This window comes from Sesamum indicum, linkage group LG5 (assembly GCF_026168435.1).
Source record: "Sesamum indicum cultivar Baizhima isolate 11 linkage group LG5, ASM2616843v1, whole genome shotgun sequence".
Lineage (NCBI taxonomy): Eukaryota > Viridiplantae > Streptophyta > Magnoliopsida > Lamiales > Pedaliaceae > Sesamum > Sesamum indicum.
Window position 1 is genome coordinate 8,307,038 of NC_142661.1, and position 13,242 is coordinate 8,320,279.

Below are 13,242 nucleotides of genomic sequence, written 5' to 3' on the forward strand. Positions count from 1 at the left end.
TAAATAATGGCAAGCCCAAAAAAAATTTAAAATACATTTTAAAAAAAATAACAATGAGTTTTAGTGAATTGTTGTACTAATATAGAAGTATAAGAATAAAGGTAAAACTTTTTAGAGTTTCCAAAGTATATAAAATATAGAATAGTTAAGCTACAAGAATAAAATAAAACTTCTATGTCATATATTATTAAAAAAAAAAAAAGTGGCTCGATTAGGTCAGCCCGCTAACTTGACCCAGGGTTAGGAGGTCCTAGGTCATTGGGCTGGGCCTATCCCAAGTATTGATACTTGGAATCAGCCTTGGTTTGGCATGGATTGTACCAACCAACTCTTTTTGAATGGGCCAATCAGATCCTAGGTTGAGTCCCTCTTGATCCCGACTCTTTAGGCATCTTGATCACCTACTAGAAACCATGTGTTTAGTCCATGACCATTGAATTAGCATTAGTTTGGTGGATGTTTCTCAATTACAAGATATAATTTGAAATTCCTATGACAAATAAAACTAAAATAATAGTAATTCTTTATTTTTGGGTCGCAAGCTAGGTTTATATATCAAAATCATTTGAAGATTAGAAATCCGTTTGCTATTATGATTTATTGATTCCGAGTACTGAAGTAATCTTTATCTCATCTTATTAATTTTTATTCTAATATTTAGTTATTTTCTTGGTAATTTTTTATTTGCTCTTTAATCTACATATAACACTTTGTTTGTAGATTTTTTGACCATTCCTAAATAGAAAAAAAAAATGTGTTTTGTTTTTTTAAAAAAAAATATTGGTATGGACAAATAGTTTGAAAGTTGTACTTCTAAATTAGCTTGTAAACTATTTTTATAAATTATTATCGGTAATTTTTTAATTTATACTAATTTCTATCGGCAAAATACACAGACACTTGATATAGAAAATGCTAAATGTCAATTAGAATTTTTGTTTTCTCAGTCTCGTAATCCTCATCAAAGCTATCGTCGTCAGACTCGTCATAAGATTTACACTTCCCCGATCGGGATGTACCTGCTCCTTGTTGATTAGCAACATAAAGCTCAATGACTAATTGCGTACCATTTGGGTTATGCAGGTTATAATTATGGTTGTCCGTCGGAACTTCGAGGTATTCTCTCAACTTCTTGAGACGCAATGTCGGTCCATCGAGAGTCAGGGTGTATACGGCTTTAGGCATCATGTTCATCCTCCTTTTATCCAGCTCAAGCTTCTGTCAGTTACATATGATCTTCAGGTCCTTCCATGTATTCAGAGTATCCTTAGTTGTTCCTTTTATATCCATCACGGTATTGAATATAATGTCAAGCATGTTTTCTCAATGTGCATGACACCAAGATTGCATCATATCAGATGCATCAACCAGTAGTCGAGCTCCCAAAAGATGCTTTTCTTTGTCCACTTATACTCGCTACCTTACCCGTCCGCAAGTGACAACGACACTTGAACCGCAGGGCTAAACTCTCCAACCCATTTGCGGATCTGTTCTCCCATCAATCTTGGTTGTGCAACATTCCTTTCTACTCGGTTCTTATTGAATGCTTTCTTGTTCCTACGGTTTGGATGGTCCATGTGGAAGAACTGTCTGTAATAGTCAAAGCAGCATGACTTTCTACTGTTCTGTAGGTAGAATGAATGTGCGTCTTCCATACAAACTGGACACCGCATAGCACCAGTAGAACTCCATCCAGAGGCCAATCTATAAGCGGGTATGTCGTTCACAGTCCACATCAACATGGCGTGCATTGCGAATAACTCGCTTCTCAGTGTCGCACATTAGTACACCTACATGCCGCAAATTCTGCAAATCCTCGATCAAAGGCTCCAGATAAACATTGACGAAACGTTTAGCATTGGAAGGATCGAGGATCACCATTATCACCTCAGCACTCATGCACATTCCCAGTGGGGATTGTATGGTGTAAGTATAATGGGGCGACATGAGTACGTACGACCGTACTGCCCGTGCGGTGCACGCCAATCCGTCCACAAACTCAATCTAACATTACGGGGCTCTACTACAAAATGAGGATATGTTCGATCAAAATGCCTCCATGCATCTGCATCAGACGGATTGAATACGGATCCCTCTTTCGTTAGATTATTAGCATGCCACGTCATTTGCTCGTCAATCGCTTCTGAAGCATACAACCTTTGTAGGCGAGGGGTAATCGGCAGGTACCTAAGACTGGTATATGCTGTCTTTTTGCGATTAGGATTTCGCGCCCTGGTTGACTTGTACCTAGCTTCTCCATAAAACATGCAATAGTCAAAGATCACCTTCCAGTATAACAGGCAACCATTTTTACAAACATCAATCTTCCAATAGGTAAACCTAAGTTTCTTATCAATTTCTTCGTAGTATAGTAATCCTGGGACAAGGTGTGGTTGCGTTACTATATGATCAATCCATTGGGATATTGGTCACATATATGCTAAGAAAATGGCCAACGACCTTGGTATTCACCAACTCAGCAACAATCTTCAATTGAGATTGGGTGCAACCGTTCCCCAATGGCTGCTCTGCTGCATGCACTACATCGTGAAACTGATTTGACAGCCCAGAAACATAATCGTACCACCTACCGTAATATGAACTAGGTCCTACATTAGTAGGATACGACCTCGTAGCATTATCAGGCACACTATCCCGGTTATACTTAGAAGACCAGACAGTCAGCCTGGCGACATCAAAAACCATCCTCGATGCCGAATCATCTGTACTACATCACCCCAAGGCGTACTGGTACCCTCCATAATATTAGAAATGGGAGTTTGCTCCTCCTGCAATGGGGCCGCAGTGACGGCCTCAAAATACTCCTACACCCTCTCCTCGCCTCAAAAGCTTTTGAAAAGGCAAAAGATCTTCGAATTTAAAATTTCCTTTTTAATTATATATGTTGACAAAATAATAGGAAAATAATAACGAGAAAATTTACTGGCTATAAATCAATTAAAGTGCAAGCAATGATCTCCAACACTTCATTATCCATTTTATTTGGATTTTCATTGCCCGGATCTGATAGAATGTCTATTAAGATAAGAACATATAACAAAGATAAGAGTTAAAAACATGAATGTTTAGGAAGTTTTAATATGCATCCTGACAAAATGACATAATAGTTCATTCATTTTTTATAATCTTCTATAGTTGAAAAGTTATAAAATAAAACATATCCACATAAATTTTGATCAAAGATAAAATGAATTTATAGATTTTGAATTAACTTGTTCCAGCACTAGAACTCTCCTCGGACAACTATAGAGTATAAAAGCTGCAACCTCCTTTAAAGAGCGGAAGTTTTCAGAAACTCTATCATGAATATAGTACTATAGCATGAAAATTTGGTTGAAGAATGTTAGTTATATTATATTATTTTTGCATAACTCAAAAATTAAAGATTATTTAGGTAAAGTATTAAATAATTACTACCTTATCAGTAGCATTTGAGGCTCCTCTAATCATTCCTGTAGGGGTAACTTGGATCTTGGTTGGATTTTTATTGTCTCAATAATTTTCGGTAGAGGGTCCACGTCTTGTTGGAGAGGCACTTTCTTCACCCTTACGTCCAACTTGTCTTCAATTTCTTGTACAATTATATAATACATGTCCATTTCCCGTACTTCAACCTGCCATACATATATACGTTAGTAGAATAAATGAGTTTAGATTTTTCTCACTATTCTAAGTTGAGGATATGGATGAATTAACTATCTTTGATTTGCTTTTTTTCATAATGTTGATACTGTTTCTTCTTTATATTCACCAATGAAATAACCAATTTTATTGGAAAATGTCACGTGCATATTATGTGCATGGCAACTGTAACTAGAAAAAATTTTCAGAGACAAATGTCCGCAATGTGCTGCTTTTTTTTTTTCTTAAATTATTGTCCTTCGTTGCTAGAATAAATTTTAAGTGGACCAAAAGTGTTACCTTCCATTCTTATAGAACGAAAATTACAATTTTTCCAAGAAAAAAAGAAGTTGAGTTCATTGAACTATTAATTTGTATTAATGTTGTAACAAGCTGTCAATATCTTTTAAATTATGCTAGTTATTCGTCGTGGCACGTCATTCTTGCGTGCATATAAAAATAATTTTTCATATTTTAAAATATATTACATATAATTAAGAACAAAATATATAAACCAACAAATCACATTTCAAAAAAAAAATTAAGGTATTCTCGACACAATAAAAAAAGTTAGTGTAGTAGTATTAAAATGATGCGTAATCACTTTTGTAAACAAAAAAAGAGGAGTAATTAAAATTAATCTTTAAATTAATTTAACTATGGGTGCAATTGCGATATTCAAAAATTGGTGCGATGGTGTCATTAACTGCCTTTTGTAAGTGTAGATGGCATTTTTTTTGCTTTAATACTAGCTATTATAGCACGTCTTTCTTGTAGGAGTAGGGCTTATTTGTCTCTATGGAGGAAGGCTCGTGTGCCTCCATGGATTAAGGCTTAATGGTTGTCTACTCAAGTGTAGGGCTTTATTTTTCTAAAAGAAAATATTAATAATGGAGATATATCTATTATGAACAGAAGTTGTGTGGTTGCACGGAGCAAAATATGTGTGCCTCATCAAAAGAGGATAATTTGGGGGTGCCTACTCAAAGAAAGAGTTAAGCGCCTTGCTAGAGGAGCGATAAAGTGTCTGGTCAGAGCAGGTTTATATGCCTTCACATAGGAGGGTTCAAGTGCATGCACAAAACTTACAAGAATCGCTAGAGAAGGACCTAGATTTACCTCCTTATAAAATCTAAAATACACCAATGTACCTCCCTATTTTTTTTTTCCTATAAAAGACTAATTTACTCATTTATAATATCACAGGGTGCAAATTGCTATTCACCCATGAATTATATATTTGAAGTTCAGATCAATAATTAATAATAATAGATATACATATTTAGAATATCTCACAGTAATACAAATGTAGTTAATTAATTCTTGATGCAAGTTATCTTTGAACTAATTAATTTTTATGTCATTGCAGGACGAGGACGAGGTCTACTACCGGTTTCCGCTCGACAAGAGACTACAACACTTATTTACATCTTACTTTAAGCAGAAGAAATTAAAGTACGACGCAATAGCATTTGTGTACGATGGCCAACGCGTCGAAGCTTCAAAAACTCCCCTGGAGGTAACGTCTACTGATACTTTCGCATAACATCTTTATTTCCGTCTTTGATGCTAGAATTTAATGTTAAATGTGATTCTGTAATGATATGCACAAATTGCTACACAAATAGATAATATGCAATTTACCTCCGTGATATGAGAAATTGAAAAAAAAAAAAACTATTGTGAATAAAATAGCAAATTACCCCATGTGTCTTGAAAAATGAAAGCAATTACCCCCCACCCCCCACCCATCTAAATTGTGGGGTAATTTGCAATTCTTTTTTCCTAGAAAATATTTGTTCATTTCACATATCACATGGGGTAAACTGCATTTAACCCCTTTTTTACTATATAAGTAAAAGTTTTGTTCCTAGCATTGTAAGATCAAAGAAAACAATGATGAAATTTGCCGAAAAATAACATTATGATAGCGGAAATGTAATTATTCTCTTGCATTTGCATTAGTTTGCGTTGATGTATTATCATTCGCAAGTATGGTTTAGTTTTGAAGTTCTAATGCATAGTAATGTTTTTGTGCTTATTACGCATGGCTGATTTTCGGACGGAAAAGTCACGTGCACATAAGTCTTGCATATCGCTTGATTTTGCTAACGTAAACATGTAATAACTATGAAACTTTTTTATTTGTATTGCTACTTTTGACTTTATACATAGATGGAAATGGAGGGCGGAGATTCTATAGATGCCATGATGCATCAGGACGGAGGTGGCTATGCATTCGTGATGACTTGATCAAGAGTGAAGAAAGTTAATACAATGATCAACCAAATAGAAATTTATGTTGTTGGTTTGCTTTTTTCTAGTTTGTTTATTAGACTAAATGCTACAACGTGTGGGAGTTTGTCTATTTGGATGAGTACTAGAGGTATATGATAACAACGATTTTTCTCACTATTCCTAAATTGAGGATATATATGTATCTATCGTTCTTGATTAATGAAAAAATCATTGGCAAATGCTTTTGCAGTCGGCAACTTTAAGGAGTCCCCATTCCACCAATATAGAGGTGCTAGCTAGAAGCAGGAGAGAGTAGGTGAGAGCAGGTAAGAACACAGAAGTCTGAAGGATTTTTCACATACCCGCTACAAAATATCCATTCCAAATCGAGTTTTTTTTTTTTGGCAGTGCCACATTCACAATCACACAAGTTTCTCCCACTAAGACAAAGTCGACGATGCAGATTCATGAGTTACATAAAGCCGGATCAGGATCCACAGTTCAAAAACATACCGAAAAGAGTTATTTCATTTGACAAAGTTGAGTTATGGAAAGCATAGGGATTTTCACCAGAGAGAAGCCAAGCAAACCATCGAATGGACTTTTGCCTGTGATGTACTCACAAAGGGCGTTATGTACTCTTCTAAATATGTGTAGCATAGGACAAGAATATTGGATTTCAAACAATCACAACTATTCATGTATCGCAGATTTTATATGTAAATTATCATATAGTTTAAATTTTCTTATTAATAATTATCGTGCTCTATTTCAGTATCATGTAATAGTCCAAGACTTATATTTTTTAGACTAGAGTTGTATTACTTCTGAAAGTCATTTTGCACACTCCTCATCATCATTTTTCGATGTCGTAAACGTTCTATTTGTTGGATGTAGCTCAAATTGGGTGAGCCATGTACGTCTTATGTTATTAATTTTTCTAATTTTTATGTTTAAGATGGATGTGAATTCATAGATATATTTAACATTCTTTTAAATGAATAAAAAATGCATAGCAATTGAAATATCTGATACTTTTCCCATAGACTGATTGTAGTCCATGTGCTTCACACTTAAGTGCATTTTGGCATCCACATCTTATTCTTTGGGGGGGGGGGGGCGAGGAAGCATTTGAGTTACTTATATAATATAGATTGAAGGATCAATGCGGATCATGGTACTGATCATTATTAAAACCCGAACATATATTTTTTTATAATTTGATTTATAATTATATTATGCAATCATCAATAATTAATATCAAATATATATAATTAATTAAAATTAGTATTATAGTTAACCAATCACTAATTTGATATGGATGCATTGATAGTATAGGGGTGTCAATGGATAGGGTGAGACCCTACTGAGACTCATACTCAAATCCAATAAATATTTCTAAACCTATGTCCAAAATCAAACCCATTAAAAAATATAAATTATATTTTGGATTGAGTCAATACCCATCAATAAAATTGTGTGAAAGAGGAGAAAAGAATTTGTACCTATGAGTAGAATTTAAATTAAATCTGAATGGCATTTCTTGAACTTGTGTTATGAGTAGCCGATTCTTTTGCTTTAACTTAAATTAAAAGTGAGAATCAAGAAAGTGTGAAATATGGGAGAAAGAATCTAAAACTTCCAATTTACAAGAAAAAATAGGAGGAGAGAACAATTTGTAGCATGCGTAGAATTTCTGTCAAGTAGGGATAGAAGTTGGTATGCGCATATATAAAATGAAGGCAGTTGGTGAATTACAAAGATCAATAACATGCATCCACTTTGCAATTAGCCGCTACTAATCCAACACATTTCTCCAGAAAATCACACAAGTACAAAGTAAAATGGTTGATTCTATTGCAACAATTGCACTTGAAACACTTCGGGACTTATTGATTGAGGAAGCAAATTTTATATCGAGTGTGGGCGGTGAGGTTGAAGAAGTCCGTAGGCAGCTCAACATCATGCACTGTTTCTTGAAGGATGCTGATAGGAGGCAAGATCGGTACAATTCACAGACAGTCCAGAATTGGATCGCTGAACTTTGCAATTTGTCAATTCAAGCTGAGAATGTGCTAGAAAGATATGTCATTGAAGTGGTATCCAGAAGAAAAGGAAAAGGCCTTAAAATGGTTCTCAAAAGATTCACTTGTATATTGAGCGAGTGGTCAAAAATGCACCAAATCGGAGAAGACATTAAAGATATCAAGTCTCGTATGTCCGACCTCACCAAACAGTCGGAGTCTATGAGTGTAGGAGACAACTCATCATGATTGGTAGATGATACCGATAGGTCAAGAAGAACGTATGGGCATGAGGTTGAAAAATATTTTCTAGGAATGAAGGAGGATACTAAACAGTTAGAATCAGTTCTGACAACTGATGACAAATCAAATGGAGTGATTTCCATATGTGGCATGGGAGGATTGGGAAAGACACTCTTGCTACTAAAATTTACAATGGGGAGGCCGTGGAGCGGTGTTTCAAATATCGTGCTTGGGTTTGTGTAAGTCAGCAATTTCAACCCAAAACTACTTTCCAACGACTATTAAAGCAACTTCTTCCAAATGAAAGTGAAGAGCAAGACGAAGATACATTGGTCAGAAAGTTGTACCAAGTACAAAGAGACAGAAAATGTCTCCTAGTTTTGGATGACGTTTGGGAAGTTGATCACTGGAATTGCTTAAGGCGTGCCTTTCCCATTGCAGAGGCAGATAGCAAAGTTTTGCTCACAACCAGAAATCAAAACATTGCCTCCAGAGGATACGTCCACAATCTCAAGTGTTTGGATGAAGATGAAGGATGGGAGCTCCTTCAAAAGATAGCATTCCCGAACAACTATTCACAAGGTTAGTTTGTAAAATTTCTTGTTTTATTTTATTGATTTGAATCTTCATTCTCTAGTTAGTGACAAAAGAAAAAAGAGTAATGATACTAAAGATATCATTAATAGTATATATTTAGCGAAAAAGATTATTTTGTTACGTCTAATGTTTTTTTATAGTTTTCATGATGACAAGATTGTTTGAATTTTCTTATGTAAATTTCAAGTTGATCTATATGTATAAAATGCTATTGAATAGCAATTTAAAATTTATTTCTTGATACAAAATTTGTTTAAAACGTAAAAGGAATCAAACATTTAGAAAGTCATACAAAGAAATGCATTCAGCAATATAAAGTTATGCTTTCATATTTTATTTCTATTTTTTATTTGTTGAAAGTATAGGGCGAAATTCTCTTGTTTTGATTTGTTTTAATTACTATACATATTTATATGAAATTCAAATTTTATAATATTTTGAATTAACTGACATTCATTGATTATGTATTCAGAGATATCTACAACTGAAATAAAGTTGTTGGAAGAATATGGAAGGGAAATAGTAAAAAAATGTGGTTATTTACCATTACCCATTTCAGTTATTGGAGGAAGTCTTCATCATGAAAAGGCATCAATAGAATGGAAAAATGTGTGTAGAAATCTTGATTCGTACCTTCTACATGGGAGAGGTTTTGGAGAATGACAAAGGAGTAAATCAAATACTAGATTTGAGTTACAATGTGCTCCCTTACAATCTGAAACCATGTTTTTTGTATTTGGCTTGTTTTAAAGAAGATGAAGAAATAGATATAGAAAAACTATATTTACTATGGATGGCTGAAGGTATGATTTGTTCCAAAGATAAGGGAAGAGGAGAAAGTTTGAGAGATGTGGCAGAACGGTATTTATTCAAGCTAGCAAATAGGTGTATGGTTGAAGTGGAAATAGACAAGTTGCCGCTATATAATAGGTTTAAGTCATGCCGGCTTCATGATATGATACGAGATTTGTGCTTGTCAAAAGGAAAAAAAGAAGGATTTCTGGAGGTTATAGATAAAAAGATGGGAGGAGAAGAGTCTTCAATTTGTAAAACAAATAGATTGGCTATCCATATGGAGGGAGTGGATAACGATGTTAGTTACAGGATTGGGGAAAATAAGAACATAAGATCTTTTATATTCCTCAAAACGGACTGGCGAGATACATTTTTGTATAATTACATTACGTTTGGGATTTTCAAATCTCTCAAAGTCTTAGTATTGGAAGGTTATACATTTGAGAATCTGAAATTGCCCAAAGGAATCGAAAAATTGAAGCTGTTGAAGCTATTGAGTCTCGAAAATAGTGGTGTGGAAGAATTGCCACCATCTATATGCAAGCTACCTTGTTTGCAGACATTTAATGTGAAAAATACAATTAGATTACCTAATTACATATACAAAATGAGGCACTTGAGGCATCTATTTTTTGGATTTCTTCATGAGAGCGTTGGAGGTGAAAAATTGAAATTGGAAGGGTTGAATGAGTTGGAGATGATAACTGGGTTCAACAGTTTGGTTGATGACATCACTCATCTTCTTAAATTGCCGAAGCTCCGAGTATTGGAAGAATTTTTTATGAAGAAAGATTGTCAATGATTGTTGATCACATCTTAAATCATCAAGAACCACTTCTTTATCATCTACCCACTACTAATCGTTGGAGTTTCAATATCAATTTTCTTATTCATTATTAACTATTTTCATTGTCTTCTCAAATATACTGCACACATATTTCTTATCAATTTGATGTATTTACTTTATGAACTTTACATGGAATTTTGAACCAATCAAAATTAATTGATTTAATTTATGTTTTATTTTCGATTTTCTTTTGTAATAGGGAACGTATCCTACTTTTATAGATACACCCATGTCTATGTGGACGATTAACATCTATCTTATTTTTTATTAACTTTGTAAAAGATAGTTATAAAAATTATAAACATATTATAAACTTTGGATTGTTTTGAAAAATATAATTAGTATTAACAATTTGTTTAAAAATTAATAATAATTTTTTATATGGCGTATAATAGTTGCTATTTATTAAGATTTTTTTTAGAAATGTCCTTAATGAATCTATAGTTTCACTAGGGTTGTTGGTTCTATTTTTAAATTTCCTAGCTTGAACTTTGTCTGTTTTCGTATTATTAAGTTAATTATTTTGATAGGTTATAGTAAATTATATGCATGAGTGAAGATGAAGGATGGGAGCTCCTTCAAAAGATAGCACTCCCATACAGTTATTCAGAAGGTTAGTTTGTAAATATTTTTGTTTTTGTTTTATTGATTTTGAATCTTCTTCTCTAGTTAGTGACAAAAAGAAAAAAGAGTAATGATGCTAAAAATATCATTAATAGTATATATTAGGCGAAAAAGATTATTTTAATATGTCTAATATTTTTTAATAGTTTTCATGAAGACAATATGTGTGAAAAAATTATCTTTAAAAATTATTAGTGACAAAAATATTGTCATTATGAATAATTAGTGACAATTTCATGACAATACAAATATAACAACAATTCTCTTTTTATTTGTTTTAAGTATGGGGCGAAATTCTCTTATTTTTTATTTGTTTTAATTACACAAATTTTAGTATATTGAATTAACAAACGTACATAACTAACATTAATTCATTATGTATGCAGAGCTACCTACAACTGAAATAAAGTTATTGGAAGAAAATGGAAGGAAAATAGTAAAAAAATGTGGTTATTTACCATTACCCATTTCAGTTATTGGGGGAACTCTTCGTCATGAAAAGGCATCAATAGAATGGAAAAATGTGTGTAGAAATCTTGATTTGTACCTTCAACATGGGAGAGGTTTGGAGACTGACAAAAGAGTAAATCAGATACTGGATATGAGTTACAATATGCTCCCTTACAACCTGAAACCGTGTTTTTTGTATTTGGCATGTTTTAAAGAGGATCAAGAAATAGATACAGAAAAACTATATTTACTATGGATGGCTGAAGGAATGATTTCTTCATAAGACAAGGGAAGGGGAGAAAGTTTGACAGATGTGGCAGAACGGTATTTATTTGAGCTAGCAAATATGTGTATGGTTCAAGTGGAAATAGACGAGTTGCCGCTGTATAATAGGTTTAAGTCATGCCGGCTTCATGATATGATTAGAGATCTATGTTTGTCAAAAGGGAAAAGACAAGCACTATGTTTGTTTTTATTTCCAACTTATTTTCGAGACAAGTCAAAACATACCGAATGTTTGCCATCATTCAAAAACACCTTATTTAGGTGTTTTTAACTGTTTTAGCATAAAAACATACATATATATACACATATATATACATAAATATATATAAAAAAAGGCATGATTTGACAATGAATAGTAATTTTTGTCTCCCAAAATACAACATTAAACATATAATACTTATTTTAAATTATCTCCAAAGACATGATTTGACAATGAATAGTAATTTTTGTCTCCCAAAACACAACATTAAATATATAATACTTATTTTAAATTATCTCCAAAAATAAATCCAAGCATACATACTATCTCTAACACACACTTATTATCTTTGTTTTTCTCTCTCTATTTCCACAAAATACAACAAAACACTCAGAAAACGAATCCAAACATTATGAAGGATTTCTGGAGGTTATGGATAGAGAGATGGGAGGAGGAGACTCTTCCATTTGAAAAACAAATAGATTGGCTATTCATGCGGTGGGAGTGGATAACGATCTTAGTCAAAGGATTGGGGAAAATAAGAACATAAGATCTTTTGTATTCAAAGGTTATCAATTTGAGAATTGGAAATTGACCAAAGGAATCGCAAAATGGAAGCTGTTGAAGCTATTGAGTCTCGAAAATAGTATTGTGAAAGAATTACCACTATCTATATGCAAGCTACCTTGTTTGCAGACATTGAATGTGAAAAATACAATGAGAATCCCTAATTGCATATACAAAATGAAGAGCTTTGAGGCATCTATTTATGAAAGATGATCATGAGAGGGTTGGAGGCGAAAAATTGAAATTTGAAGGGTTGAATGAATTGGAGATGGTTGATGATATCTGGGTTGGTGATGTGGTTGATGATATCACTCATCTTCTTAAATTGCCCAAGATGGACATGGATGTCAATACGAATCGGGAAGATGGCTCAACTCTTTTCAGGAGGTTGGTGATGTGTCACTCACTACATTACTTGAGAATCACATATTGTCGAGTGAGCAAATTACCAGCTTATGAAGTTCAACTATATGAAAATGTGATAGAATTGCAACTTGTGGGTACAAGGATTGAGGAAGGCCCAATGAAAATACTAGAGAAGCTTCCCATGTTAAGTGTTCTTGGCTTGTGGAGCAATCCATATGTGGGCAAAGAGATGGTTTGTCGGGCAACTGGATTTCCTCAACTCAAGGAACTTGTTTTGCATGGGTTGTTGAATTTAATGGGGTGGAGAGTGGAGAAAGGAGCAATGCTCAACCTCTCCAGTCTACTTATTGCAGAATGCAGTAAAT

General features: G+C 33.6%; 2 protein-coding genes across 2 annotated transcripts; both read left to right on the forward strand.

The window, feature by feature from the left end:
* The first annotated feature begins 8,290 nt into the window (after positions 1-8,290).
* LOC148788096 (putative disease resistance protein At1g59620) lies at positions 8,291-8,734 on the forward strand. Its single transcript, XM_088880348.1, has one exon. It carries the CDS (start codon positions 8,291-8,293, stop codon positions 8,732-8,734), a length of 444 nt encoding a protein of 147 aa, XP_088736474.1.
* A 650-nt stretch (positions 8,735-9,384) lies between these two features.
* Positions 9,385-10,341, forward strand: LOC148788097 (putative disease resistance protein At1g59780). Its single transcript, XM_088880349.1, has one exon. The coding sequence runs from the start codon at positions 9,385-9,387 to the stop codon at positions 10,339-10,341; it is 957 nt and encodes a 318-aa protein (XP_088736475.1).
* Positions 10,342-13,242: the final 2,901 nt, after the last annotated feature.

What these genes read in the sequence shown, in the direction of transcription:
- LOC148788097 (XM_088880349.1), top strand. Translation starts at nt 9,385, where the DNA reads ATGGGAGAGGTTTTGGAGAATGACAAAGGAGTAAATCAAATACTAGAT.
- LOC148788096 (XM_088880348.1), top strand. Translation starts at nt 8,291, where the DNA reads ATGTGGCATGGGAGGATTGGGAAAGACACTCTTGCTACTAAAATTTAC.